We start from the raw sequence: 27,712 nt of genomic DNA, 5'->3' as shown, positions 1-27,712 counted from the left end.
AAATGGCCAGAAGATGATAAGTGAGAGGTGCTGCTTCTCTGAAAGTTTTTCTTATGTTCTCACAGCTGGGGTGATGAGTTGGTGCAGAAGAGCATCCCTGGCATGCCCGTGATGCGTCCAGCTGGTCTGATTTATCCCCCACTGCCGGTCCAGGAGACCGCTTTAATCTTCACCATGTTCCTCAGCGTGAGCGCCACTGATGTGAGTCGCACAGGAAGTGTGACCTCATTGTACCTCTCAGCCTCTGGTTACGCAGGCTGTTTTTAAAAGAAAACAAGAGCAGTTGTAGGCTGCTTTCCAGAGAACTACATGCTCTTCTATTCTCGGAAACAGCCAAAAGAACAAGTGGCTGCTGAAGACAAAAGTTCTCTGCAAAAGCCTGCACAGGGCAATGTGTGCAGCTATCTGTTAGGAAGAGGGAAAGACGGGGTTTCCCTTTCTTAAAAGACTTCTGCACCTGTTGATATGCTGTCATTATTTTCAGCTGAAGAACTGCTAAGTCCTGGATCTCTCTGCTGACTCTCAACCACAGGAAGCATCATATTTCAGTAACTATTTTGTTACTTATTAATGGAAGAAGAGGCTGGGAACTTTCTTTGGAAGGAAGACAGACACATTTTCAGGACAGATGAGTTGCTTTCATAGAACTGATAGATAGGGTCTGTTTTCTTGAAAAGTCTTAGAGCTGCACCGGAAGTCTTTTTCAGTGTTACTAATATTTAATTAACTGTTAGCTAACTGTAGCCTGTTGTATTTCCATTAATAAGATGTAGCAGTAAGACCTTATTTTCTGCTGTGCAATTTGTTGGCTTAAAATTAAACTTGATAATTGAGGGAAATTAACGTATGGTAATTTGGGCTGGACAAAAATGGAAAGGACTACTGACATACTATTGTACAGTATTGTAGAGCAAACAGTATTATTTTATATTCCAAACCATTGAAATCTATGCATATGCTTTGATTTAGAGATCTTTCAAGGAATGCCAAAAAGTTCTTCTGATTTCTCTTAAGGTCCCTATAAGGCAGGATCTATATTATCTGGCAGGTATTGTGTCTAGTTTGTTGAAAGAATCAATTTGAATCTATAGAATTATTCAGGTTTGTTTTAATTGTGTGACAGCTACAGAAACAATCCATTACTAGCTATCACATTTGAAAAAAATGTGGATAGAGGTGATGAATCTAAGAATTTTGTCTTACCTTACTATGCTGCTAGGATAATAATGTATACAAAACTGAATGATCAATGGAAAGCAGATCCGTGTGATGAGTGGTAAGTGATGAAGGTTTACATAATATACACACTTGGATATGTGTTTAATTTGTAACTGAGAAAGTAAATTACATATTCATAAAAGGTAAGTTTTGAAATCTGCCCAGCAATATACTATTTTTAGTGCAATGCTTCTTATGCTACTTGGAAATATCCAGGCTGATAGTAACTATAAAGACCACCAGCCCTCTCTGTAACTACCTGTCAGTGGTTTGAGGTGTTAGGCAAAAGACGGTCCCCAATCTTCTAACATTGTTTGAACTTGATGATGAGGTTGAAGTGTGTTGGATGATAAAAATACGAATATATATATTTAGAGAATTCTAAAATCAATCTTTTTTTTTTGGATTTCTTGACCAAGTAATTAATTTTCATTATTTTATTTTGAATACAAGTCAACCTTTGTAAGTTTTGTTTTCCCAAATAAAATACTATCCTTATTTACAGAAAAAGATTATTTAGATGCACTGCGTGAGGCAATGGAAAATGAAATATAAAATCATCGAGGCAGACACAAACTCAGTGGTCCTTCAACTCTGCCTTCAATTCCATTTATCTCTGTATTCTTTCAGTAAACAAATCTGACTAGTGCAATGAGTAGATGCCATCTGTTTTGGCATCATCTTTCTATTTTTAATACATAATCCACCTTTTTTTTAATGTCTTCTGCAGAAAATCTGTGAAGTTTGAACAAGCAGCCGTCCCAAGATGTACCAAATATCTCAACTGATGTCAACACCAGTAGCAAGTAAATGTAAGAGAACTGCTCTACGCAATTATCTTTTGAATGATTAGATTTCTTTTAGCAATTTCCCTGCTTTGATTTTGCTGATACTCATACCATTAACCATCTGTCAGTAGCTTGTGCTTCTTAAATGCCAGCGTTCACTTTGGCAATGATTTTGACTTCATTTCTTTCCTTGAGAGAAATGTGGTATTTTTCCTTTTAGTAGAAAAAAAAAAATCACTTTTATTTTAGATGCCTGTGCATAAAAGTGAAAGGAGATTGTTTATCAGCTACTATTAAGATGCAAAACGGTTTGTCTATAAAAAAAGTACTGAATGATTTTGATAGCTACTTACAGAAAGTATGGGCGTTGTTAAAACAGTAGTGGTTTCAAATTTCTTCCTTCCTCTTGTTATTTGTTTTTTCCCCAAATCCTGCTTCTAACCCTCCCTCACACACCTACAATTTTCTCCTTCAAGTCAGCCAACTCAATCTGAAAGTCTAAGCTCCTTCCTTTGTCTTAGATATTAATTATCAGTAATGGAACCAAGTTTCACTGAGGCTGTCTATTACAAGTATTCACACCATTTCTATACAATATAAAATGCTGCAATAGCATTTAGAATATTAATCAACTGCAACTTTTCCCAACTGAAATCTATTGCCAGCCCCTTGGTTAAATTGGAATGAATGAATGCACGATCTTTTTTAAAAATTAAGAATATTCACAGGTGTCATACATTGGAAAATCATTTATAGAAAACAGGAATTTTTTTCCTCCAACAATGTCTTCTGCTAATTATTTTGTAATAGAAGTACCTTCAGATGCACTAATGAAAGAGAATCTAAGCAGATGACTGAATTCCTCAAATGACTGAGTAAGCTAAACTAACCAGCATGTTGGGTAATTGATTTGGGTTTTCGACAGCTTCCCACAAGATGTTTTCTTCCTCCTTTTCATGAGTCAGTTTGATACTAATGGTTTATTATTTTTGTTGTTGTTCAGTTGTTAAGTCATGTCTGACTCTGCAGCTTCATGGCCTGTAGCCCCTCAGGTGCTTCTGCCCCTGAGATTTTCCAGGCAAAAATACTGGAGTGGGTTGCCATTTCCTTCTCCAGGGGATCTTCTTGACCCAGGGACTGAACCCGGAGTTCCCTGGATCAGCAGGTGGATTCTTTACCGCTGAATCACCAGGGAAGCCTGGCTTATTATTGCCTCGTCCAAACTAAGGAGTCTCGCAAGGAGTGTTGAGCGAGAGACGAGACAGAATATAGAAAACCCTGGGTTAGGTCTTGCTCCCATAGAGCTCTGAGAACGAGTTATGTTAATCATGAGTCACTGGAGGGTTGCACCTGTTGAAATCTGCCGAGGCTGGGACATCATCTAGTCACACCCTCCACTGTGTGCAATCATGCATGTTGATGCAGTGTGATAAATTTGTATTTCTCTCTCATTTGCTTATGCAGATTCTTCCCAGTCGGAGAAAGAATATGCTGTAGAGCCTTCTCCCCCGTGCATTCTCCCAAGGTATTCTAGAGGACTTTTCTCATGAAACATCAGTCAGATTTTTTTCTATATGCATTATTTTGTTGTATTCTTGACTTGGTGATCCAGCAGCTAAGACTCTGCGCTCCCAACGTAGGGGGCCCGTGTTATGTCCGTAGTAGGGGAACTAGATACCATATGCCACAACTGAAAGATCCTGCATACGGCAACTAAGACTTGGCACAGCCAAATAAATAAGTAAACAAATAAATACGTAAAAATACTGGAAATTCCCTCTCAGTCTAGTGGTTAGGACACTGTGCTTTCACTGCCATGGCCTTGGGTTCAATCCCTGGTCAGGGAACTAAGATTCCACAAGCCGTGTGGTGCAACCAGTATATATATATATATATATATAGGTTTTAGCTTTCATCCAATTTTGGTATGGAAATATATTTCCAGTCCTATGCACATATGAGCTGAAAACTTGCCTAACCTATAATGGAGGTTGAGAGGGAGAGGAGTGTGTGGGCAAATGTGAATTGCTTTTGTTTCAGTTCAGTTCAGTTCAGTCGCTCAGTCACGTCCGACTCTTTGCGACCCCATGTACCAAATACTGATGTATTGTTACTTTTTCTAAAATTGATATTCTCTTAAATATACTTTTACTGCTTCACTTTATAAGAGCCACAAGAGTCTATACCAGTGCACAAGCCAGCCAAATCTCATGTTCCATGAAGACATGCTGAATCTGCCATTTTGTCCAAGTTCTGCAAAGAAGTCTCTTATCTTTTCTTCTCTTTCTTTTTTTTTTTAACCCTGTCTCTCTGTCTTTTATTCCTTACACAGGCATCAGTAGATGTTTCCTCTAGCATTTTGTGAATCATGCCAGTGGTATAAAGAAATCACGCACTGATATTAGAACCTGCCCCCTTTTATAAATTCCAGGCCTCCTGCTACTGTCAAATGAATCAGCCAAAGAGGAACAAGCAGCTCTTATGGAAAGAGCACCTGCTTTAGAATCAGATAGACCTGTATTCAAAATCTTAACTCTGACACTTACTAGTAAGTGTCAAATATATGTCAAATATCCAATATATTTGCCATTCTTCATCTCTCTCTTTTTTTTTTTCTGCTGTACTATGAAGATACTAATACTTAACTTTTAGGAAGGTTTGTGAAAAGCAGATAAAGTGTGAAGTAGGGGCCAGGCTCATAGTAAGTTTTCCATAAATAACATCCATTTAAAATAGTGCTTTGCTAACTTTAGTGCATGTAATTGTGAATAGTCTTTTTTTCTTTGATGGCACCAGTTTATTTTTTTTAAGTTTTAACATTTTTTATTGAAGTATAGTTGATTTACAGTGCTGTGCTAATTTCAAATGTACAAGAAAGTGATTGAGTTATATATATTCTGAATATATATATGTGTATATTCAGTATATATATATGTGTAAATATATATATATATATATTCTTTTTCAGATTCTTTTCCCTTAGAGGTTATTACAAAATATATATTGCTCCATGTATTACACAGTACATCCTTTTTGGTTATCTATCTTACATATAACATGAATAAGCTTTAAACTTAAAATTTTTTTCAGAATTTCAGTAAAGAGTGAGGCACGAGGTTGCATTTCAACTATATAGGCATGTGATTGTTTTTCAAACCTAAGGCAGGTACAAATGAGCCCGACCAAGTAGAGGACTTCCCCGGGTAGCAGATCAGGGAAGGTAACTGTGATCATGTATGCAGCTGATCTGAGGGAAATTGGCAAAACCAAAAAAAAAAACACAAAAACCCTCTTTTAAAAAAAATTTTGTGTATTTGTTTGACTGCATCAGGTCTTAGTTGCAGCTGCCAAATCTTTCCTTGTGGTGGTCGGACTCTATATTGCTGCACGCAGGCTTAGTTGCTCTGTGCAGCATGTGGGATCTTAGTTCCTCAACCAGGGATGGAACCCACATCCCCTGCCTCACAAGGCAGATTTTTATTTTTTTTTGCAAAGCAGATTCTTAACCACTGGACCACAGAGAAATCCCCCAAAAGATCTCTTTGACTGCATATTCTCCTGTAACTCATTCGTGTCTGGTGGCTGGGTAGTTGCAATTTCCCTATTACAGTGACAAGAGTAAGGATGTAGCAGTTGGAGGGCTCTTCAAAGAAAGGGTGGGGAGTGAAAGATGCTCTGAGCTTCCAGCATCCCAGGTAGGCTGTTTTGCAGTTTCTTCCAGCCAAGAAAATGGACCCATGTCAAGGATGGGGAGGAGGGGGCATCATATGGCGAAGAAACCAACTCACCCTAAGTTTTCATCAAAGTGTTTAAAACAGAAAGAAGCGCTAAACGTGCTGTGGTTCAGTGGTCTCACAGGTGAAGAGTTGAAGCTCAGAGGATTAAGAGAGACACCGTCAGGATTGCAGAAGTAGTTGGTCATCAGGAAGGCAAAGAGGTGGTTTTCCTTCATGGTGACTACACGTGTGGTTTGTGTGTGGCTGGATGAACTGGATAGAGACTGAAAGGGCTTATCTCGTACCCCCTGCAGCTCTGTCTGTGATTTCCTCAATGGTGACAGTCCCTTTGAGGGCTGCTCCGGAGATCCCCTGACGGGCTCACTGTTCACCTGTCGACGAAGTCCCAGACTTCTCACCAATGGCTACTACATCTGGACAGAAGACAGTTTTCTCTGCGACGAAGACGGCAACATAACCCTGAGCCCCTCCCAGACCAGGGTCCTCTACAAGGAGAACTTAGTCAGGTAAGTAGAGGAGGTTAGGTCAAGGGATTTGCATTCCAACCCATCTGTCAATTATTCATTCATTCCTTCATTGGTGCATTCAACATTGTTTATAAGCAGCCTATTTCTGCTCCAGATCATGGAAGTACATGGGCTCATAAGAAGCAGGGGTGGCTGACTCATGAAAATGAACAAAAGTAATGAACTGGGATGTCCCTGGTGGCCCAGTGGTTAAGACTCCCCGCTTTCAGCTTCCATGGAAGGGGGTGTAGGTTTGATCTCTGGCCAGGAAACTAAGATCTTGCATGCTATAACATGTGATCAAAAAAAAAAAAAACACAACTTTTTTTGTTGTTGTTTTTTTGAAGTGATGAAAATGGGCTTCCCCGGTGGCTCAGTGGTAAACAATCCGCCTGCCAGTGCAGGAGACATGGGTTCAATCCCTGATCCCGGAAGATCCTACATGCAACTAAGCTCAAGTGCCACAACTATTGAGCCTGTGCTTTAGAGCCTGGGAACTACAACTACTGAGACCAGGGGCCCTAGAGTCCATGCTCTGAAACAAGAGAAGCCACCACAATGAGTAGCCTGTGCACAGCAACTAGAGAAAAGCCCGCACAGCAATGAAGACTCCGCATAACTGAAAATAAATAAATTAAAAGAATGAACTAGTTTTTTTAAAAAAAAAAAAAGCAATGAAGCAATAGAAGTGCTGGGATAGAAGCCCGGATGGGGGGTAGCGGAGAGGAGAAAGAAAGGAGGCCCATTTTCTTTGGCGGGATAGATTAAAACGAGCTTCCTAGAGATGAGGATGGTTGATTCGAGTCTTAAGATAAGTAGGATGTTAGTTAAGACAGATGTAGGAAAGAGGACTTCCTGAGAGAGTATGCAGGCATGGAGGCCCGAGAGATCCTGATACAGTGTGAGGAATGGCAAGTCGTTTGGGAGAAATACAGCTTAGGGTGGAAAGACTGCTCTCCACGAGAGGAGATTAAACCCAGAAGCAGGGCTGGATGGAGGGGGTTACATTCCAACCTGAGGAATCGGGCTTTATTCTGTAGAGAGGAGCCCTTGACAAACTATCAGATTCATCCTTAGCAAGATAACACAGCTTATAAGACAGAGGATGGATTGTTGGATTGTTGGGAGTGGGGACATGTGGAGAACCAAAATCTTTTGGAAATGCAAACCCAAACAGGTCACCACCATTGGCTTCTCCCTGTGCCCTTTAAGTTAAATTCTAACTCCTTCACATAACAGTCAAGGTCATTCATTACTTGCCCTCTTTTTACCTTTCCTGCCTCAGTTCCTGCTGCTGCTAAGTCACTTCAGTCGTGTCCGACTCTGTGCGACCCCATAGACAGCAGCCCATCAGGCTCCGCTGTCCCTGGGATTCTCTAGGCAAAAATACTGGAGTGGGTTGCCATTTCCTTCTCCAGTGCATGAAAGGGAAAAGTGAAAGTGAAGTCGCTCAGTCGTGTCCGACTCTTAGCGACCCCATGGACTGCAGCCTACCAGTTCCTAGCATGACTCAATATGAGACTATATGTTTGTTTACCCCAGGAAGTCTTCCTTGTCTCCAGATCAGCAGTTCCTCTCCTGGTGCTCTCAAAGCAGCCCCAGGTGACACTGGCAGAACACACATGCACCCAGCACAGTCACCAAGGGCAGAGACGGTGGAGCCAGACTGCCTGGGTGTGCATCCCAGCTATGTCAGCTACTAGCTGTATGACTTCGGACAAGTTATTTAACTTCTTTGTGCCTCAGTTTCCTGATCTGAGATATGGGGTAGCAGTAGTACCTACCTCACAGGTCTGTTCCAAGGATAATGTGACTTACTGGACGTAAATCACTAAGAAAGACACCAGACACAGGATGAGGTCAATGAAAGTGTTCGCTGTATCTGCATTACTTTTGTCTTTCAACCTGAGGTTTTGTCTCTTATCTCAATATCCTTGACATTGATGCAAGCACCTGGCACATACAGGAGTTTAAGAAATTTCTCTGGAATTAATGGAGGAAAAAAATGAAATGAGCTTCATGGACCTGGGCGATAGACACGTGCCCCGTCTGTCTGCTTTCACTGAATTCTCTGCTTTGACCATGAGTTGACCGCTATTTGTTGTTCACCTTACTTCTTTTATTTCTTTCCAGAATATTTAGAAAGAAAAAGAGAATCCGCCGTTCTTTTTCTTCTCTGTTCAACCTCAGTGCCTCTGAATCATGGCTGCATGGAAGCATCTTTGATGATGTTGACTCTTCCCCCAATGAGGATGTCTGGTTGGAGGGGGTCAGGAGGCTGGAAACAAACCACTGCAAAGAAAATGGTGAGTTTGAACCTCTTTTTTCCATGTTGAAGTAGCATTTCCAAATGGGCAGTAGCAACCACATGGTTCTGGACGAATGTCAAATCCAGAGACAACGGTCATTTTGATATAGAGGATGAGCCACCTTCTAAATATTCGCCTAAAGTCCTCTCCACAGTACTTATGTGATCCAAATGTATTTATCTGCGTCTCATGCAAAATAGCTTAATTTAAATGTGCAAATTATTAAGCCGATAATACCTGGAACATATCTGCATGTCTCCAATGGATCTTTTCTATACAGGACATGGGTGGACAAAGGATACCGGAATCAGGATTCAAGTCCTAGTTTGGGCACACTGTGATAGTTTCTTAACTTTGCTAAGTCTCAATTCCCTCATTTTTAAAATAAGATATGCATACATAGTATAACACATATACACACTCCTATCGAAATTTATGCTATATGTATAATTAGATATATCATATATACATATTACGTAGTATACATTATATGATAATATATCTAAATATGTATGTGTAGATACATATATAAATGTAGTGATAGGAACTCAAAGCATATCTTTTTTCTGATGGTTATATATTTTTATTTAATCAAGAAAATATAATAAAATGGTTATATACACATACAAGTATTTTTCGTACTAATTCACACCATACACAAAACCTAATTTGAGATGGATATTAGACCTAAATGCAAAAACAGGGTCTATAAATCTTCTTGAAGAAAATTTAGGAGACTATCATCACAACCTTTACCAAGGAGATTGTTTTTTTGGATAGGACCCAGAAAGCACTAATCAGAAAAGGGAAAAAGAAAAGTAAGATAAAATTATTTTCTGAAGACCCAGTTCAGAAAATGAATACAGACAAAAACCATTTTACACAGCATATTAAAGAGTGGTAATGAATTGAGAGATTAGCATTGACATATACATACTACCTTGTGTAAAAAAAATGGGAATGGCTAATAGGAAGCTGCTGTATAACACAGGAAGCTCAGCTCGGTGCTCTGTGATGATCTAGAAGGGGGAGTAGGGGAGGTGAGAGGAAGGCTCGGAGGAAAGGAATATGTGTATACACATAGCTGATTCACGCGGCTGTAGAGCAGTGGAAGCACGGAGTCTGAACCACTGGGAGTTCCATTACTCTCTTTTAAGAAAGAACAGGCTCGGAGCTTTCCCCTACAAGAGTCTTTAGTGCAAATTAAATAAGGCCTCATGTTCATTGTACTTGTTCTTACATTTACTTTTCTTTAGGGCATTTAAATGAGTGAAATAAAGTTTCCTTTAAAGTAAAAGACAAAGGTGAAGCAATCTAAGAAAATATGAAATGGGTAGGAGTTAAGAAGGCTCTGGAAGGTGGCAAAAATGAGGTGAACTATCCTTGGATGTTTAAAGTTTGGGAATCGCCACTGTAAAGGCAGAGTTTCACATATTTGGAAAATCACATGTTGTTTTCCCATTGCTGCCTCTTCAAAATATGTCCAAATAATCCTAAAGCAATTGGACCACAGCAGTGCTGCACGTGCATGAGGTATCTTGTTAAAACTCCCATGGTTTCCAAATCTCTTCTAAATATAACAAAATCAATTCCCCCCACCCCCACCCCTGATCAGTAATTAGTCAACCCGGGTGCACATGGGACTTTGAAAGCACTCATCTCTGCTGTCAACTGTAATCAAATCTTCCCCAGACTTCTTGTTTTCTGGATTTACCCAAAGCCCCGTGACTTTTATCAGCAATTCCTTTTTCTCTGGAAACATCACCGAGTTAGAAGACTCGAGAGAAGAATTCAAAATTAAATTGTTTTGCCATTTTCTCTCTGGGAAATGGATGCAATCAAAACTTACTTCCTCTGATTTTCTTTTCCTTCATTTTTCAGGCTAAAATGGGCTTTTTTGTGTTGTTGTTGTTGCCTATTTTGTTTATCCTCAGCTCACCCCTTCCACAGCTGCATCCAGACACCTTTCCTCATTAGCTGCAATTCATTCTCCAGCTCTGGTGTTTTGCGGCTGCCCAGACCCAATGCTGCAATTTGGACTGCATCCTCAGAGTCCATGAGTCATATTGATAGAGGATCCAGGATCTAGACAGGGAGGACTCATCAGGACTTCCAGCTCTATTTCTGCTAGTCTCAAGAAAGAAAGACACGATGACCTCAGACAAGGCACCCCCGTCTGAGGTCTGCAGTTTTCTCTTGATCTAGTGCCTTCTCCATAAATGTCTTTGATGGCAACACCTGTACATGGCTTTGCGTTTCCCTCTGTAGCAAATGTTAATGCCTATTTTGCGTGTAAGGATAGGGAACTTGCTTGGAAGAAACAGATTCATTCTTCTAAAACAGAAGCCAAAAAAATAAAATTCAGAAGCCAACCACACAATTTAAATAAACCAAGAGAAACAGAATGAAATTAATATCTTCAAATATAATCCCAAAGAACTATTTATTGATATGTTCTCTGGATTATTCAGGGCTTCGCTCATAACTCAGATGGTAAAGAATCTGTCTACAGTGCAGGACACCCAGATTTGATCCCTGGGTTGGGAAGATCCTCTGGAGAAAAAATGGCAACTCACTCCAGTATTCTTGCCTGGAGAATCCCATGGACAGAGGAACCTGCTGGGCTACAATTCATAGGGTCCCACAGAATCAGACATGGCTGAGCGACTTTCACTTACTTACTGCATGATGATTCTTTCATTTATTATTTTTAACATGTTTTTCTATTTAATTTTGGCTGTGCTGGATCTTTGTTGCTGCACATGGGCTTCTCTCGAGTTGCAGCAAGCTGGGGGCTACTCTAGTGGCAGTGCATGGGCTTCTCATTGTGGTGACTTCTCTTGTTTCGGAGCACGGGCTCTAGAGTATGAGGGCTTCAGTAGTTATGGCACATGTGCTCCGCAGTTGCAGCTTCTGGACTCCAGAGCACAGGCTCAATAGTTGTGGCACACTGGCTTAGTTGCTCTGCAGAGTGTGGGATCTTCTCGGGTCAGGGATCGAACCTGTGTCTCCTGCATTGGCAGGTGGATTCTTCACCACTGAGCCCCCCAGGAAAGCCCCTTTCATTTATTATTAAGGTTAGAGGGAAAAAAATGTCAGTGAAGGAAAGTGTGAATTGGGAGAAAACCATGTCTTTTTCAGAGATGAAAATTCCTTGATCATTTTTTGTTAAGACTCTTTGGTCTATAAGAATTTTTAATCTTTTTTTCTCTGTTTAATGCCATCTCTTCTTTTAGAATTTTCTTTTAGAAATTTCTGTGCAATATTTCCAGAATTCTACATGAGATACATTTTTATCTCATCTAACTCTTAGTAGCAAAGCGTAAGTTCAACAGAACAGCTTTGGGCAATGGCACAGGAATATTTTTACTGTTGTCACATCCTCATCACATCTCCCCAGATCTTAGTTCAATGCCACTCTTGAACACATAATCAGCCACAAAAGGTACCAGCTCCTTCTCACTTCCATGGGTATATGACCACACAGCTTCCCCTCTTTTTTAAAAACAGCTTTATGGGGCTATAGTTGATATATATATATATATATATATATATATAGAGAGAGAGAGAGAGAGAGAGAGAGAGAGACTTCCTTGGTGGCTCAGGTGGTAAAGAATCCGCTTGCAAAGCAGGAGACCTGGGTTTGATCCCTGGGTGGGAAAGATCTTCCTCCCCTGGAGACGGAATTTGCAACCCACTTCAGTATTCTTGCCTAGAGAACCCCAAGGACTGAGGAGCCTAGAAGCCTACAGTCCATGGGGTCGCAAAGAGTCAGACATGACTGAGTGACTAACACATGCCACACCACACACGTTCTATACAATTGTACCAATCGGACACTTACAGGTTTTCAAGGTCAATATTGGCTGTATATAATCTTTACTCAAGATATCAGAGCCTAATGTCCCTCCAATACTGCAAAATTCAGAGTAAGAGTAGTACAGTCCATGGGGTCGCCAAGAGTCGGACATGACCGAGCAATTAAGCACAGCACTAGCAATCCAGCCAGAACCATCTTCGAGGACTGTCCACACTCAGGGGCTCCTGTCTGGCCACAAAGGAGGGCTCGTTCTTCTGGGAGCCTGCCACATTCTGTCCGGAGGCTGATGTCTGTCTTTCTTCTTTCCCTTCTTTCTTCCCCTTCTCTCCTCCTTCCTCCTCTCCTTCCTCTTTCCTCCCTCCCCCCCACCCCCCCCACCCCCTGTCTGATTGTCTCTTCCTTCTGTCTCTCTGGAAGTACTCCTCCTCAGCCTTCAGGTTTCCCCTCAAGCACTCAGACACTCCCTCCCGGGCTCCATCTGGGCACCGTCTGCCAGGTTTCCGTGCAGTGATGACCTCTCTGCCTCCTAACTGTGGGCCTGTGTGCCTGTCTCTCCCCAGCCCTGGATGGCACACTGACTTCTGACTCCCAGCCTCCCGAACTGCGTCACGTACGCAGTTATACAATAATTCTGCAGTGGACGATTCCACGGATCTGCCTGCCCCAGGCCCGTGAAGCTTTGGCCTTCCGCTCGACGCTGGCTCCCCTTCCCAAATGTCTTGGGCTTGGCGCCTTCTCGGAGGCTGTCACCCGTGGGCTGCCTCCGGCTCTCCTCTCTGCTGTCATCTCCCCTTTGTCACTTTATGCTCCATGGAAATAGCGGTTAGGAAAAAATGTTTCTGCTCCTTCAGTTCCAATTCTCTGTGCTTCTTGAGACTATTGCTATGATCATTAAAGTCACCGAAATCACACACATAGGCACACACATACTGAGCCCCTTTGCTCTTCCAGGAGGTGACTGTGACTGCTCTCTGACTGATGACTGGGAGTCACGGAAGCTGAACACAGAGTCTGTGAAAGCCTCCTACTCTGGCCACGTTGCCTCTCAGAGACCCAGAGAAAACTCCTACGGCTCGTCTCCTCAGTCCCAGTGGATGGCTTCAGAACGTTTCCAGGAAGACACGTTGGATCATCCGAGTGAGTTTTTTTAAACCTTTGCTGCACCCACATAATTCTTCCTTTCAGGGCCAGGAAGTGACTAACCTCCCCTTAGGTGCTGGCATCAGCCTGCACCCAGGTGATGCATCCACACAGAGGAGGTGACTGACCTGGAGGAGTCATCTTAGAGGTACCAGAAGGACTGGATTTGCGGTGTTTTCTTTGTTTTTAAAAAACCCTGAAGGCATTTGGCAAAATGCTAAGTATGACTAAAGCTGAGTCGTGCTCATACATAGGTATCCGTGATCATCGTCTTCATATCTAGCTGTGTGTTTGATATATGCTAGAAGAAGAAAATAAACAAGAGAAAGAACATTCTTTCATGCTATGCCCCTGGCAAGGAAAGTCAAAAGATATCAAGGCCTTGATGCTTGCTGTCAGTAGTAAATCTGAAATAAATTCAGCAAGCATCTCCCTTAATCTCTATGCTAATATCAGGTGGACCAGGTTTGCACACAGTGTTGCCTCAAGGCGCTACCTTGTCCCCAGCTTTCCAAGTTTCAAAGCCCAGCTCCCACTTGAGTTTACCCAACTCTCCAAAATGTCACGTTTTCATCTGTAAACGGAGATAATCATAGTTCCTACCCTGTATCAATAAATGATTGAAATTTATTTCAATCATTTATTGATACAGGGTAGGAACTTTATTTAAAAAAAAAAAAAAAAGAAAGAAATAATCCTAGTCAAGCACTTAGCATCATGTGCCATGTATACTAAGCGCTCCAAAAATATGATGTTACGATTACCTAAGATGAAGGTTAAATGAAAAAACAATGTCCTCTCTTTCTTCGCCTTCCTCAAATCCTGAATATTTATCTAACTGACCACTTCTACTCCCAAAGACCAACATGCCCTGCTTCATTTTGTTCCCAGTGAAGCTGTTAAATAAGTATTGAGGATTTTTTTAATTCCCTTTCCAGGGGTCAGGATGACCGGAACAGCAGTGTTTATTGTTTAGACAGTTTCCAGCTGATGGTTTCTTGTCCCACCTCCTCCAGGGAGTCCACCCTGTTTTCCAGGGAAGAGGTCTTCAGGGACCCCTTTTTGTATTCCTCCAGCTCTCAGGACTCCCCTCTTTCTTGCCCATTTCTTGCACTGCTCTTGAATGCTTACTTTTGTATCTCCCCCATCAAGCCATCAGCTCTTTCAGGATAGTGGTGACCATTCCTTAGGCATCTGTTAGAGTCCCAACTGCCCATTAGTGCCTGGCACAGAACAGGGGCTCCAAGACAGTGGTGGACCAGTTAAATGAGCTGTCTCCATTTTACAGAATAGAATACTCAAGTTCCTTTGAGATACAAAGACAAGTCAGCCTTTGTATGAGTTCTTTGTTGTGTCTGGAATGTCTCCCACGGCTATACCTGGAAGACCCCTACTCTTCCTTCAAGGTTCTGTTCAGAGGAGACCGCCTCTGTGGGGCCTTCTCTGCCCCCTGCTGGTGGGTGGCGGTAGCACTTGGCTTCCCCAAGATGCCCTAGCACCAGGCACCATGTATCTCTCTCTTGGCGCCATCTTCTTTTGCTTCACTTGGCTATAAAGCCCTGAGTGGATGAGGTCTCCATTTGATGCTGTTTTATCTCCTTCATGTAGGTTTTGAGTGTGCAGACTGTTTGAGGTACTGATCCATATGCTAAAGGTAAAAGTGTGTCTGGCATCATTTTATCTGTCAGGGTTTTTTGAGTTCCAGCGGAGGAGAACCCAATGCAAAATGGATTGACAGCCATTGAATGTATTGGTTCATATTAATAAACATTCCAGGCAAAGATTCCAGGTCTCTGTCAGTCTCTTCAAGTCTCTTTTCCTCTGTCCACTTTACTTTTTGAAATGCTCTTTATTACTCCATGGTAGTTCTGCTGGCTCTGTGCCTATAACTTCCCCCGTTCAAAGTCGGCAGAAACAGACTCTAGACTTAGGACAAGAGGGCCAACTTCCTTGGTTCTGGACGGGTCCTAATTACACAACAAAATCTATCCCTTTGTCAGTAAGTATATGAAGATCCAGGGGCTTGCCAGATGGTGCTAGTGGTAAAAAACCTACCTGCCAGTGCAGGAAATGTAAGAGATGTGGATTAGATCCCTGGGTTGGGAAGATCCCCTGGAGGAGGGCATGGCAACCCACTCCAGTATTCTTGCCTGGAAAATCCCGTGGACAGAGGAGCCTGGCAGGCCTATGGTCCATAGGGCTGCAAAGAGTTGGACACGACTGAAGTGACATAGCACACACGCATGCATGTGAAGCTCCGGTGGATTGGAGTGCATCAGAGGCTGGGAGGGAAATCAGTCTGTCCACTGGAACCACGCACTAGGAGGAAGGGAGAGGGGACTTCTCAAGGAAAATATGGGCACTGCTGCGGAAGAACAGCAGCTAGATGCCAGCTATTCTCAATAGTCTGATGGGGAAACACAGAGAAAGAAAATAATAATTTTAATTCAGTGTGGAAAGGTTATTGATGGAGACATGCATGAGGTATAGTAGGATTTCCAAGACAGAGCAGCTAAGGGCCAAGAGGGAACTGAAGACATCCAAGAAGACTTCCTGAAGGAGTTTACACTTGAGCTAAGCCAAAATTAATGCTGAGTGAATGGCTACTGATGGAATTAATCAATGAACACCTTGTCCACAATCACAACACCTGTCTTTATAGAACTTGAATTTAAACTCAGTCTTCCTTCAGTATTCAAGTCTACGGATCTTTGCATTTTGTCAACCTACACTTATTTCTGGGAGAAAATATGTTTCAAATTTCACATGAAATCAGAGGAGGCTAAGAATAGAAACACACTTTAGAAGGATGGTTGAGTGTTCGATTGAACCCACAATAACTTATTTAAATCTCTGTATATATTAATATGAAATACTGTATATGTGCAGTGATGTCATCCACAACTGCTATATTTTGCATTTGCCTATCTTCAATGTTTCGCCCATATTATGGACTAAGTAGGTTCTTGTTAGCTGACTCAATCTCAATTCAGAACGTAAATAGCAAAAATAAATACATGCAGAGCTCAAAGTCCTTTCAAGTTTTAAACAACTTGCAAAATTGAGCTTTTGAAGCATTTGGCAAAAATGAAGCTGAGATCTGTTCTATTTTCCTTTAGATCTTTATGTGGTCATCCTTAAAGCAGCTCTGATTCCTTTTAGGTGGTTAAAATAAGACTCAGAGTCACAATTGGTTTAACTCTTCCTTTTATAACTGCTGGATGATTTGCAGTCATTTCCACCATGGCTCAGTAGCGCTGAAGTATTTTAAGATACCGAAGAGTTTTGCAAGGACAAATAGTTCAGACTATTTATTCTCTTTTTTAGCTCTTTAGAGACTCCCACTATGCCAAGTTGCCATTCTCTTACCCACCCTATTTCAGATGAAACATGGTGTTCTGGCCAGATGTGGTTTTTCAATCTTGGCTCTGGCAGCACATAGCTCCGTGACCTTGGATGAATTTCATCACCTGAAATTTGGTCTTCTCATTTGCAGAACTGTGATCATGGTTCCTGCCTCCCAGTCTGGTCACGTTGATGAAATGAACTGATGTATGAAAGTTCTTTGTGAGTTATCAGGCACTCAACAAATTTTAGACTTTAATATTATAATCATCATCCCAGTTAGATTTCTGACATTAGCATCAATTCTACAAAGCCTTTTGCCAACATTGGGGTAAAAGGCAAGCTCCAAACTGTCTATGAAGTACAATTGCTCATGTTTTAAGTGTTAGGAAAAAACTGATAATTTTCAGAAAATTTCTAATGAAAGACCCTATACAGCATTTGATAATTTGATCTTATTGCCATGCCATGCCATGTCACTTCAGTGATATCCAACTCTTTGTGACCCTGCAGACTGTAGCCTGCCAGGTTCCTCTGTCCATGGGATTCTCCAGGCAAGAATACTGGAATGGGTTGCCATGCCTTCCTCCAGGGGATCTTCCTGAACCAGGGTTCAAACCCACATCTCCTGCGGCTCCCACACTGTACGCAGATTCTTTTCTGCTGAGCCACCAGGGAAGCTCTTAATCATATTACTTGGGACAAATTACTTGAACTGACATACATTTAAAAACCTTTTTTTTTTTTGGTATATCAAAAAAAAAGTTTTAGTATGGTTTTGTTGTTCCAAGATTACTTAATCAATGATAATTTCTAATTCATTTATTTTTTATTTTTCCTATTAGAAACCAGTTTGTTACGAGAGGTCGCCTTTCAAGCAATTCTGCTTGCTGCATGCTTAATCGTTTCTGCCTGTGCAAGGTAATTTAGCTTTTTATGTTCATGCAGTGGTGTTTCATAATTAATGAAGCTGTAATTGATTGATGATTTCCTTGCTTTATTCCACAAAGCATTTTAGGTAGCTCTGTGGCTGAGATTTGTCCATTTTTCTGTTAATTGGCTTTTTATCTACTCCCTCCCACCTCCCATTATCTCAAAAAACACACCAAAGGCAGTGGATCTTGCTAGAAATTGGATGTGTACCACGCATTATCCTTTGTTTAAATCCTCAGTGACTCCCTGTTACAGATATAACCTAAGCAACCCTACGTGGAGTTCAAGGGCATATGATATCCCCACCAGGGCACTTAGAGTTCCTGTTGGGACTCCATCTTTCCCATTACATTTTCATAACCTCACATAAAATGTCTTCTCAGCATCTCAGAGGACATAATGCTCTTGCCTGATTATAGGTATGTTTCTGTTCTACCCTCTGTCCAGCGTGTCCTTCCTATTCTTTTCTTACCCCAGTCTCCAGGGCAGTCATCAAGTCCCTTCTGTGCTAAGCCCACTTGTGCCTCAAGGCCTTTGCACTTGCTATTTATTCTGCCTACTACAGTCTTTTTTCCTTGGAGAAACAATAACTTGTGCCCTTACTCCTTTCTGGTTATCTGTTCAAATGTCACGTCGGCAGAGAGCCCTTCCCTGACAACCATATACAGGTAGAATACCATTCTCTATCATGCATATCTTGCTTGGCTCTTCTCCAGAGCATTTATCACCACCTGACCTATTCTATGTTCACATGTTTAAAAGTTAATGATCTATCTTTCCCTACAAGATTGTAAGTTCCTTGAGAACAGAGATACTGTGCCTCATCGATACTTGTTGAACCAATGAAATAGGAATGAATGATACATCCTGGGGTCTTTGTGGTCCTTGTACTCTGGTTAGTAAGTGCTGCTTGTCCTCAAGTCCTTCCTCTTGATGGTCAAGTACCTCACAACACTTGGGAGAGTTGTATTTTTAAATACGAAGTCCTGGATCCCATCCCTGGAGATACCAATTTAGATCTAGTGAGAATCCGTACTTTAAAACAGCTTCCCAGATAATTATGAGGTTTGGAAAGTATTTTTAGATAATAATGGGACCAAACGAACAAAAAGGGGTTGGGGGGAGTCCTTAGTTAAAAATAAAGTTGCAGAATTCTGCATTACACGTCCCAAGTTGGGGGAATCACGGTGTGCATTAGCATAATAAAGGCTCAGTGAAATAACATGGTGAAGAAACCTGTTCAGCTTTACTTAACTTAGCTTTTCCCAAACTTAGCTGGTCATGGAGACTTTTCTTTATTTCACAAGACTATTAATGGAATGTTCCTCTCAGGTTAATTTATGTAGAAACTTCCCCCTTAAGAGGAGAACTTGACTCCCTTTGGAAACTTGATTCCAAAGAGTAGTGTTTGGAAAGAGGAGGAAAAGGAAACTTAACGGTTGAAAAGCCTGACAAACACTGCCTTGATATGATAAGAATGGCATTTCACCTCTAGGGGCTTCTAAACCCCAGCCGAAACAGGGTGGTGGCGGTGGTCTAGTAGCCAAGTCATGTCTGACTCTTTCGACCCCAGGGACTGTAGCCTGCCAGGCTTCACTATGCATATAGTGTTCCAGGCAAGAATTCTGGAGTGGGTTGCCATTCGCTTCTCCAGGGGATCTTCCCAGGTATCTAACGTGTGTCTCCTGCATTGCAGGTGGATTCTTTACCATTGAGCCACCAGGGAAGCCCAATCACAAAAAAAACCCACCTTGAGGGACATTCCACATTATCTGACCAGTACTCCTCAAAACTGTCAAAGTCATCAAAACTATGGAGAGTCTGAGAAATTGTCACAGCCCAAACTAAGGAGACATAATGACTAAATGTCATGTGATATCCTATGTAAGATGCTGGAAAATGGATCAATTAGGGAAAAGCTGTAAAGTTCAAATGAAGTGTGGAGTTGAGTTATTAGTGAGGCACCAGTGTTGGTTCCTTATAATTATGACAAAGGCACCATGTAAAGTGCTAATGACAGGGGAAGATGAATAAGGGATATTTGAGGACCCTCTGTATTATTTTTTGCAACTTCTCTGTATATCTAGTTATTCTAAAGTAAAAAGTTTAGTTAAGTGATTTTTTTTTTCAAAAAAGAACTCTTCCTATGGGCAATAGCATGGATGAACCCCAGAAATATTATGTAAGTGAAAGATGACAGACACAAGTATATACATAAAAAATTCAAGAAAAGGAAAAACCAATCAATTCCTATAGTGTAGGAATAGTGGTTAATTTGGGAGGGTAAAGTAGGAAGCATCAATAAAGGAAAACTTAGGGGGTGTTAGAAATATTTTATTTCTTGATTTGGGTGATTACAGGTTTTTTATTTTTAAAATAACACTAAAACCCTTTATATGCTTTAATGCACATTTGTTAAAGCTCAATTTTTTCAGCAATAAAGTCTTTTTTAATTAAGGTATATACATTTTTTTAAGATACAATGCTATTGAACACTTAACAGTTTACAGTATAGTGTAAACATAATTTTTATATGCACTGGGAAACCAAAATATACACACGATTTGCTTTATTATGATATTCACTTTATTTCAGTGGCCTTTGAAACTGCAGTATCTTCAAGGTACACCTGTACTGATTTTTTTTTTAAGCAGGCAGTTAACTTGTCTGAATTCAAACTCTAAACTATTTCTCTTGCATAGGCAGGTAGCAATTAAAAATTTCTGATGAGTTATTTCAGCCTTAACTTGAATGCCTGAAGTTTCCCCATATATGTTTTTGTAACAGGTCAGCAGTTTTGGAGTTTGGATATTTTGACAGTTTATATGTGGAAAGCTCAATTTTTGAAGTTTTTAAAATGCCTATAAAGAGATGTCTGGAAAGGATATTTTTCAGATTTTAATAATGAAAGCTTCATGATGGTGGGATGTTTTTCATGATATTTTCCTTTTGTATTTTCCTTTGTATTTATTTGTAATCTCTTCCAATATTCGTATTTTGAGCACAAAACTATAAAGATATTATTCTTTAAAAAGAAAAAAATTCCACTCCATGATACAATCGTCCATTAGATTGACAAAAACCTGAAAGTTTAACACCCTCTTTTGTCAAGGTTATGAAACCTTAAGCATACAAATTTTCTCCTTTGTTTATCTCTAGAAGTTTCGCACTATTGTAGTTTACATTTCAGTCTATGACTCATTTTGAGTTGAATTTTATGTTAAGGTGTGATGTCTTTGTGGAGTTTCATGCTTCTGCATGTCTAAACAACTCGACAGCATTTGTTGAAAAGAGTCTCCTTTCTCCATTGCATTGCCTTTGCACTTCTGTTAAAAATCACTTAACTTGGGCTTCTCCGGTGGTTTGGTGGTAAAGAAGCCACCTGCCAATGCAGGAAACACAAGTTTCATCCCTGGTCCAGGAAGATCCCACATGCCCCGGAGCAACTAGGTCCCTGGGTCACAACTACTGAGTCTGTGCTCTAGAGCCAAGGAGCCGCAGCTATTGAGCCCATGTGCCACAACTCCCGAAGACCCCTGCACCCTAGAGCCCATGCTCCACAGCAAGAAACCTACAGCACTGAGAAACCCACAAACCACAATGAAGACCAGACCCCACTGGCCACAACTAGAGAAAAACCCACAGAGCATTGAAGACCCAACACAGCCAACAATAGATAAATAAAATTTTTAAACATTAAAAAATATCACTTGTGTCTATTTCTGGGCTTTCTATTCTTTTCCATTCAGCTATATTTCTATCCTTTTGCCAATACTACACTGTTGCAATTACTATCAATCTGTAGTATACTAAATTCATTCATCTATAGTAAGTCTAAAAGAACCTACCATGTGTTGGAAATACACCATCAGTTTGCTAAGCCTGAGCAATCCTGCTGTTTCAGGTGGTCTTTGGGAGGAATCCTAGCCAGTGTCTTCTCGTGTTCCTTGCTGATAATCATTGCTTGTAAGTAACTCCCACATTACTGCTCTGATTCCCGTATTTTATTGCAGTTTGGGGCATTTAAAAATATTTTCTCAAAATTGAAAAAATAATAATAAAAGTATTTTCTCTTTCTCCTCCAAGATGTTGTCAAATCATCCTTTTTCAGCCTCGCCAACTATTTCAAAGCCACCACCTGCACTTGGTAAGTATCTCTTGTGTTATTCTTGTTTGTACAAAGATAACCATAATCTGACATCTGAGAAAGCTTTCTGCTCAACAATGGATGGCAATGACTACACCCAGGAAAGGTCTTGACTCTTTGTCCTGAAGAATAATTTCTATTACCAACCTGTCTCCTAAATACTTATACCAAAATAGATAGAATTAATTTTTAAAGCAGCAAAACTTAGGAAATAATATGACTTTTTAAATTTTTAAAAATAATCTTTGAAGGGATTTTATAGATTATATAGCACTGTACTTCATAAACACCTCATATTAAAAGGCCTTTATCTTTTTTTTTTAATAAATTTATTTATTTTAGGTGGGGGCTAATTAAAAAGGCCTTTATCTTAAAGTTTCCTAAAGAGCTGGCAAACTGCCTACGAAATGATCTCAGTTACAAACTGATTTCTCCACCCTCTCTCACCCACTAAATGATCCCCCTGTATGCTGACTGCATGGTTCAGCATATTTCAAAGGGTTACTGGGGTCTGGGTGATATGCTCACAGAATCTCAAACAGTCTGCAAAGCACCCTCCCCTTGCAAGACGAATTGTGTTAATTACCTTCACTTCAAGAAGGCAATGGCAACCCACTCCAGTACTCGTCTGGAAAATCCCATGGACAGGGGAGCCGGGTAGGCTGAAGTCCATGGGGTCGCTGAGAGTCGGACACGACTGAGAGACTGCACTTTCACTTTTCCCTTTCATGCACTGGAGAAGGAAATGGCAACCCACTCCAGTATTCTTGCCTGGAGAATCCCAGGGATGGGGGAGTCTGGTGGGCTGCCGTCTATGGGGTTGCAGAGGGTCGGACACGACTGGAATGACTTAGCAGCAGCAGCAGCAGCATTGGAGAAGGAAATGGCAACCCACTCCAGTATTCTTGCCTGGAGAATCCCAGGGACGGGGGAGCCTGGTGGACTGCCGTCTATGGGGTCACACAGTGTCGGACATGATGGAAGTGACTTAGCAGCAGCAGCAGCAATATGGCTCTCAGAGGCAAAGTCCCAGAGCTTGGAGGCTGAGGTCTGTAATTCAAATTAGTTTACTGGCCTTCGCTCTTGACACTCAGTTGCCCTATTTATGAAATCATTGTATTTAACTCTGAAATCACAGCGGGGCTTAGTGAAGATTTATTTTGTTTTGGACTCCAGCCAATATTGATTTACTGACACCCTGAGCAATGTTTTCCTTCATTTCCTGGCATTCCAGGTTTCTAGGGACAGGCGTTGGTAGAGCTAAGTTTTATCTAACCTGATGTGTAGAAAATTGGATCCTGAAGTCACCAGAGAAATCCTTATTCTTTAGCCCTTGTAAATTAATGTTGTTGTTGTTCATTCACTAAGTTGTGTCTGACTCTGCGATACCCTGGACTGAAGCACGCAGGGCTCCTCTGTCCTCCACTATCTCCCAGAGTTGGCTCAAATTCATTAAATTAGTGACATTTGTTTGAAATCCTCCTAAGAGGGACTTACCTGGTGGTCCAGTTGGGGAATTAAGATGCCACATGCCACATGGCATGGGCAAAAATTTTGAAAAAGTAAAATAAAATAAAACCTTCCTGAGATACCCAATTTTCTCCCTCTAGCTATGGGGCTGCCCACAGGCCTGTCTCACACGAAATTAACTGTAGATGTGCATGGGTGCTCAGCTTTTGGTGCAAGCTGAACTGGACTAACATATAATGTCTGAACAAAAGACTCAAGGGCATAGTTATTTTGTAACCCAGCTCACAGAAATGTCAGATGGTGTGCATTGTATAAATCCATTTTCTTTGGGTTTCAAGATGAATATGTACAATTAATCAGAACAAGTATCATCTTGTTAGAAAGCTCTGTAATGAGGGCAGAGTTTCTCAAAGCACAGCATTGGGGACATCTGCTCTACAATCAACTGGGTAGTTTATTTGAAACCAGCTGTATGGATTCCAATTTCAGACTTCTGAATCCAAATTTGTGTGTGCGGGGGGGGGCTCTTTATTTTTAATCACCTCTTCAGATAATTCTTTGCACGTTAACTAAGAAAGTCTTGGAAAGATGGCCTGTAAAAACCGTTATCCCTTGATTTCTAAAGTGGCATCGCTTAACCTAACATTATCTTCATTTAGAACTCACAATGTGTTCTGCGCTGTGCTGGGTGTCCAGTAATGCTCAGCAGATGTTTACAGAACCTCTGCCAAGGGTCAGACACCATCGTTAAGTGCCAGGGTTACAATGCCAAGGCTTCAAGATTTGAGTCTAACTTGAAGGACTTGTGAAAGGCAGAAGTAGTGTTTTTAAGGCAATAAGTGCAAGTACAGAGGCTATGGGACCACCAGGGGCGATGTTTGGCCAGACCAGGAGAGATGACCAGGCTGGGGAGGGAAGGTTGGCTGGGTCAGCCAGTGTCTGAGCTGCAGGGGTTATGTCATCTGTTGCTTTAAGGGCATCTCCCACTGTTCTGTGCTCCCCCTAAAAGAGATTATATCAAGACCAGGATAATATTTCCATTTGAAACACTCTCATCTATAGTCTCATTTATGAAACAAGATCACTTCTTTGATTACTTGTATACATACTTCAACTTGTTTTTCTCTCATTCCCTCTCTGTTTTGTTTTATCCTGTTTCCCACCCTTCCGACCTCATATACACACACTCTTGCAGTCAAGATCTGAAAACAAGGACTATTGACTTCATTTCTGTATCTGATGCCTTCAAAAGAATAGGTACTGTACTCCATAAATATTCATTGAATGTATTTGCTGCATCATTTCTTAAAGTACTTCCTTTAGAGCCAAGAGCTCTGAGCCTGTACATTAAAGATTTTGCAACCCTCTTTCTCACATATAAACATATCCAGAAACCAATAAGCCAAAGACATAATTATTAGCATCAAGAGTCAAGAGTGACTCATAAGTCTCCAAGAACCAAGGATGAGAATCTAAGGGAGTTGAGGACAAGTGCTGTATTTGGTTGGGAGCAGCCCTTCCATACCTGTCCTGCACCGCACATAGTTAGATAGATAGCATGCCTGTTTTTTAGCATTTTATACTTCTCAAGTCACATCTCTTTTCATAACATCATGCAGTTCTAACTCAACTGCCTTCTTGGTTAAATTTAAAGTCTTTGAGTTTGGGGACTGTCTGTACTGCTCACCATTGGCTTAAAGGCCCCTTTCCAGTGAAGGTCATCAGAGGTATCCCATGTCACCAAAAACAAGTTGGCATCAGAAGAGTCCATTTTGCATTTATGACGTCATAGTAGCAAAATGGGTAACGTCTCTTTTTTTACTTTCTCATTCAGGAATGGATGTTTATATAGTTGGTGAATGAGTGAATCAATTTTGTTGTTGTTGTTTAGTTGCTAAGTTGTGTCTGACTCTTTACAACCCCATAGACTGCAGCTCGCCAGGCTCCTCTGTCCATGGGATTCTCCAGGCAAGAATATTGGAGTGGGTTGCCATTTCCTACTCCAGGGAATCTTCCCGACCCAGGGATCAAACCCACATCTCCTGCATTGGCAGGGGGACTCTTTACCACTGAGCTACCTGGGAAGCCTTGAATCAACTTTAGGGAGTAGAAATATGGGGAAAACTCACTTGTTACCCTGTAAGGATTTCTATTCTAGAAGGGGTGGGAAGAAAAGAAGGACAATATAAAATAGTAGTTAACTAAATACCAAGCTGGGTTTAGGGATAAAAAGCTCTGTAGCCTGTCCCAAGAAGGAGAGAGAACTGAGAACTAGTACTAAGGAAAGACCTGGGGCTCCACTGTCCTAGTTCTGAATATTTAAGGTAGTTGTGTTTGTGTGTATGTGTGTGTTTGTGTGCGCACACACACACTCATGCAGTAATTCAAGTAGATACTGTATTTCCTGTGTACATGGATAAATGATGAATTTCTTTTCTCCTTTCTCTGATCAGGTTTGCCAAAATCTGACAACCATTCATGAGTGCCTCTGATGAATGTCTTCAATCTGAATATCCAGAAATTGTCTGATTTGTAGCCTGATTGGAATCAACTGTTTATTGGAGAGAGTGAACAACTGGATAATTGAGGGAAAAAAAGGACTTTAATTTGGTTATGTTGGTTTTTAAAGAAAAATCTCAGTTTTGCCCTCATAATGATAGTATGCTCGTGAAAATAATATTAATTTGTCTTTCCTTTGCAAACACAAGCAGTTGGAAGGGAAAGGACTGGGAAATGTGACAGAGAACAAACCACCTGGATGAATGGTCTCCTATTAAACCTTATACCTTAAGACAATGGTTCTCAAACATTAGTTTTTGTTAGAGAATTCTGTGAGGAGCTTATAACAATGCAGGTTCCTGGGCCTGCCTATCTGTACCTATCCTTTGATGAACTGCTGCAGTTGAACAAAGAAAGGGAATTTACATAATCAATTCCAACTCGAAAGTAAATAAATGTGGTCTGTACATAAAATACAATGTAGAAAAGTTTGCAGGTCTCCCCAAGGAAACGGTGTAATTGAAGATGGTGACAGTAGATAATGGTTGATGGAAAACGGGCAGGAGAGAGCCATTTTTTAGAAAGTTCTTCTTTTGAACCAATTTCTTTACCAAGTTTTCGATCATCTTGGGATTCATGACTACTTTTCACTCAAATTGAAATTCAAGAAAAGATACAACAACAAAAAAGTCCTTTAGGGGCAAAATAAAGGCAAAACACCACAGTGCTTTAAAATATGTAAAAAATGGTATGGTTGCACATGCGTTATAAGAGATGCTCCCTCTCCATCCCTCTTGCTTCATATATATTCCCAAAGCAAACGAGGCCTGCAATGCAAATTTATTTTGTATGGTATTCTTTAACTAGAAATTTGTATGGAGAAAATTGCCTGTGTTTAAAATGATAAGGTCAAAATATCACTTTTTCTATTGATTGTACTTAGTGCATTTTTGGTTGAAAAAGTATTATACTAATAAATAAAAGGAGTCATCACTGACTTGGTTTGATCAAATACTGGTTGATATAATGCTCTGAAGGTGTTTTTGGATGTAATTAACACTTACAATCAATTAACTTTAAGTAAAGTAGATTACCCTCCATCATGTGGGTGGGCCTTGTGCAATCAGTTGAAGGCTTTAAGAGAAAAGACTGGAGTCGCCTGAGGAAAAAGGAATTCCATCTACAGATTGCAACAAACAAATGCTGCCTGCATTTCCAGCCTATAGACTCAGGACCGCAGTATCAACTCTTACTTGAATTTCAAGTTTGCTGGATTGCCTTATAAATTCTGGACTTGTCAGCCCCCACAACTGCATATGATAATTCCTGAAAAGCTCTCTAGATAGATGGATATTTCTATCTAAATATATCTATAGATATCATACCATATGTATTAATATGCCATATTGGTTCTGTTTCTCTGGAGAATCTTGACTAATACAGCAGGTGTTATAACCAACATTTGATCGATAACCTTAGAAAAATTTGATAACGTTGCCCAAGGACCCAAAAGGAAGGTCAAACTTGGGTCTGTGTGATTTCACAGCCTTTACTCTTCCCACTGCTGATTGCTGCTGAGAAGGGTTATAGGGGAGAGACAGGCACCTTGAAGATCAAATATTGCCTGAATCACTCTCTCTGGAAATTCTAACCCAGGAAAATGTTTTCCATGAGTCAAAAGATTGAATGGAAAGAGTTATCTTTCAGGGACAGCTGTGACCTTTACCTATTTCCCCCCACATAATATGGCTTGTATAGTATTTTATTTATAATTTTTAAGAATTATTCAACCTCTTGCTT

The 27,712-nt window shown here is 40.8% G+C and overlaps 1 protein-coding gene across 3 annotated transcripts; it reads left to right on the top strand.

Annotated features, from left to right (window-relative positions):
* Nucleotides 1-254: 254 nt before the first annotated feature.
* TMEM71 (transmembrane protein 71) lies at nucleotides 255-26,906 on the top strand. 3 transcript variants are annotated; one of them, XM_081503552.1, is made up of 10 exons: nucleotides 255-548; nucleotides 1,949-2,024; nucleotides 3,471-3,531; nucleotides 6,037-6,249; nucleotides 8,383-8,555; nucleotides 13,330-13,515; nucleotides 17,709-17,784; nucleotides 21,701-21,762; nucleotides 21,883-21,943; nucleotides 25,867-26,906. In XM_081503552.1, exons 2-10 carry the CDS (start codon nucleotides 1,985-1,987, stop codon nucleotides 25,880-25,882), a joined length of 888 nt encoding a protein of 295 aa, XP_081359678.1. In that variant the 5' UTR covers nucleotides 255-548; nucleotides 1,949-1,984; the 3' UTR covers nucleotides 25,883-26,906. The 3 variants fall into 3 exon arrangements, with proteins under 3 accessions (XP_081359678.1, XP_081359679.1, XP_081359677.1); XM_081503553.1 differs by having other exon boundaries at nucleotides 1,949-2,030; nucleotides 8,440-8,555; XM_081503551.1 differs by having other exon boundaries at nucleotides 1,949-2,030.
* Nucleotides 26,907-27,712: the final 806 nt, after the last annotated feature.

This window comes from Giraffa tippelskirchi, chromosome 6, assembly GCF_054371585.1.
Source record: "Giraffa tippelskirchi isolate mGirTip1 chromosome 6, T2T-mGirTip1v1.2.pri, whole genome shotgun sequence".
Classification (NCBI taxonomy): domain Eukaryota; kingdom Metazoa; phylum Chordata; class Mammalia; order Artiodactyla; family Giraffidae; genus Giraffa; species Giraffa tippelskirchi.
Note: the sequence above shows the minus strand (reverse complement) of the source record. Positions and strands in the feature narration are given on the sequence as shown.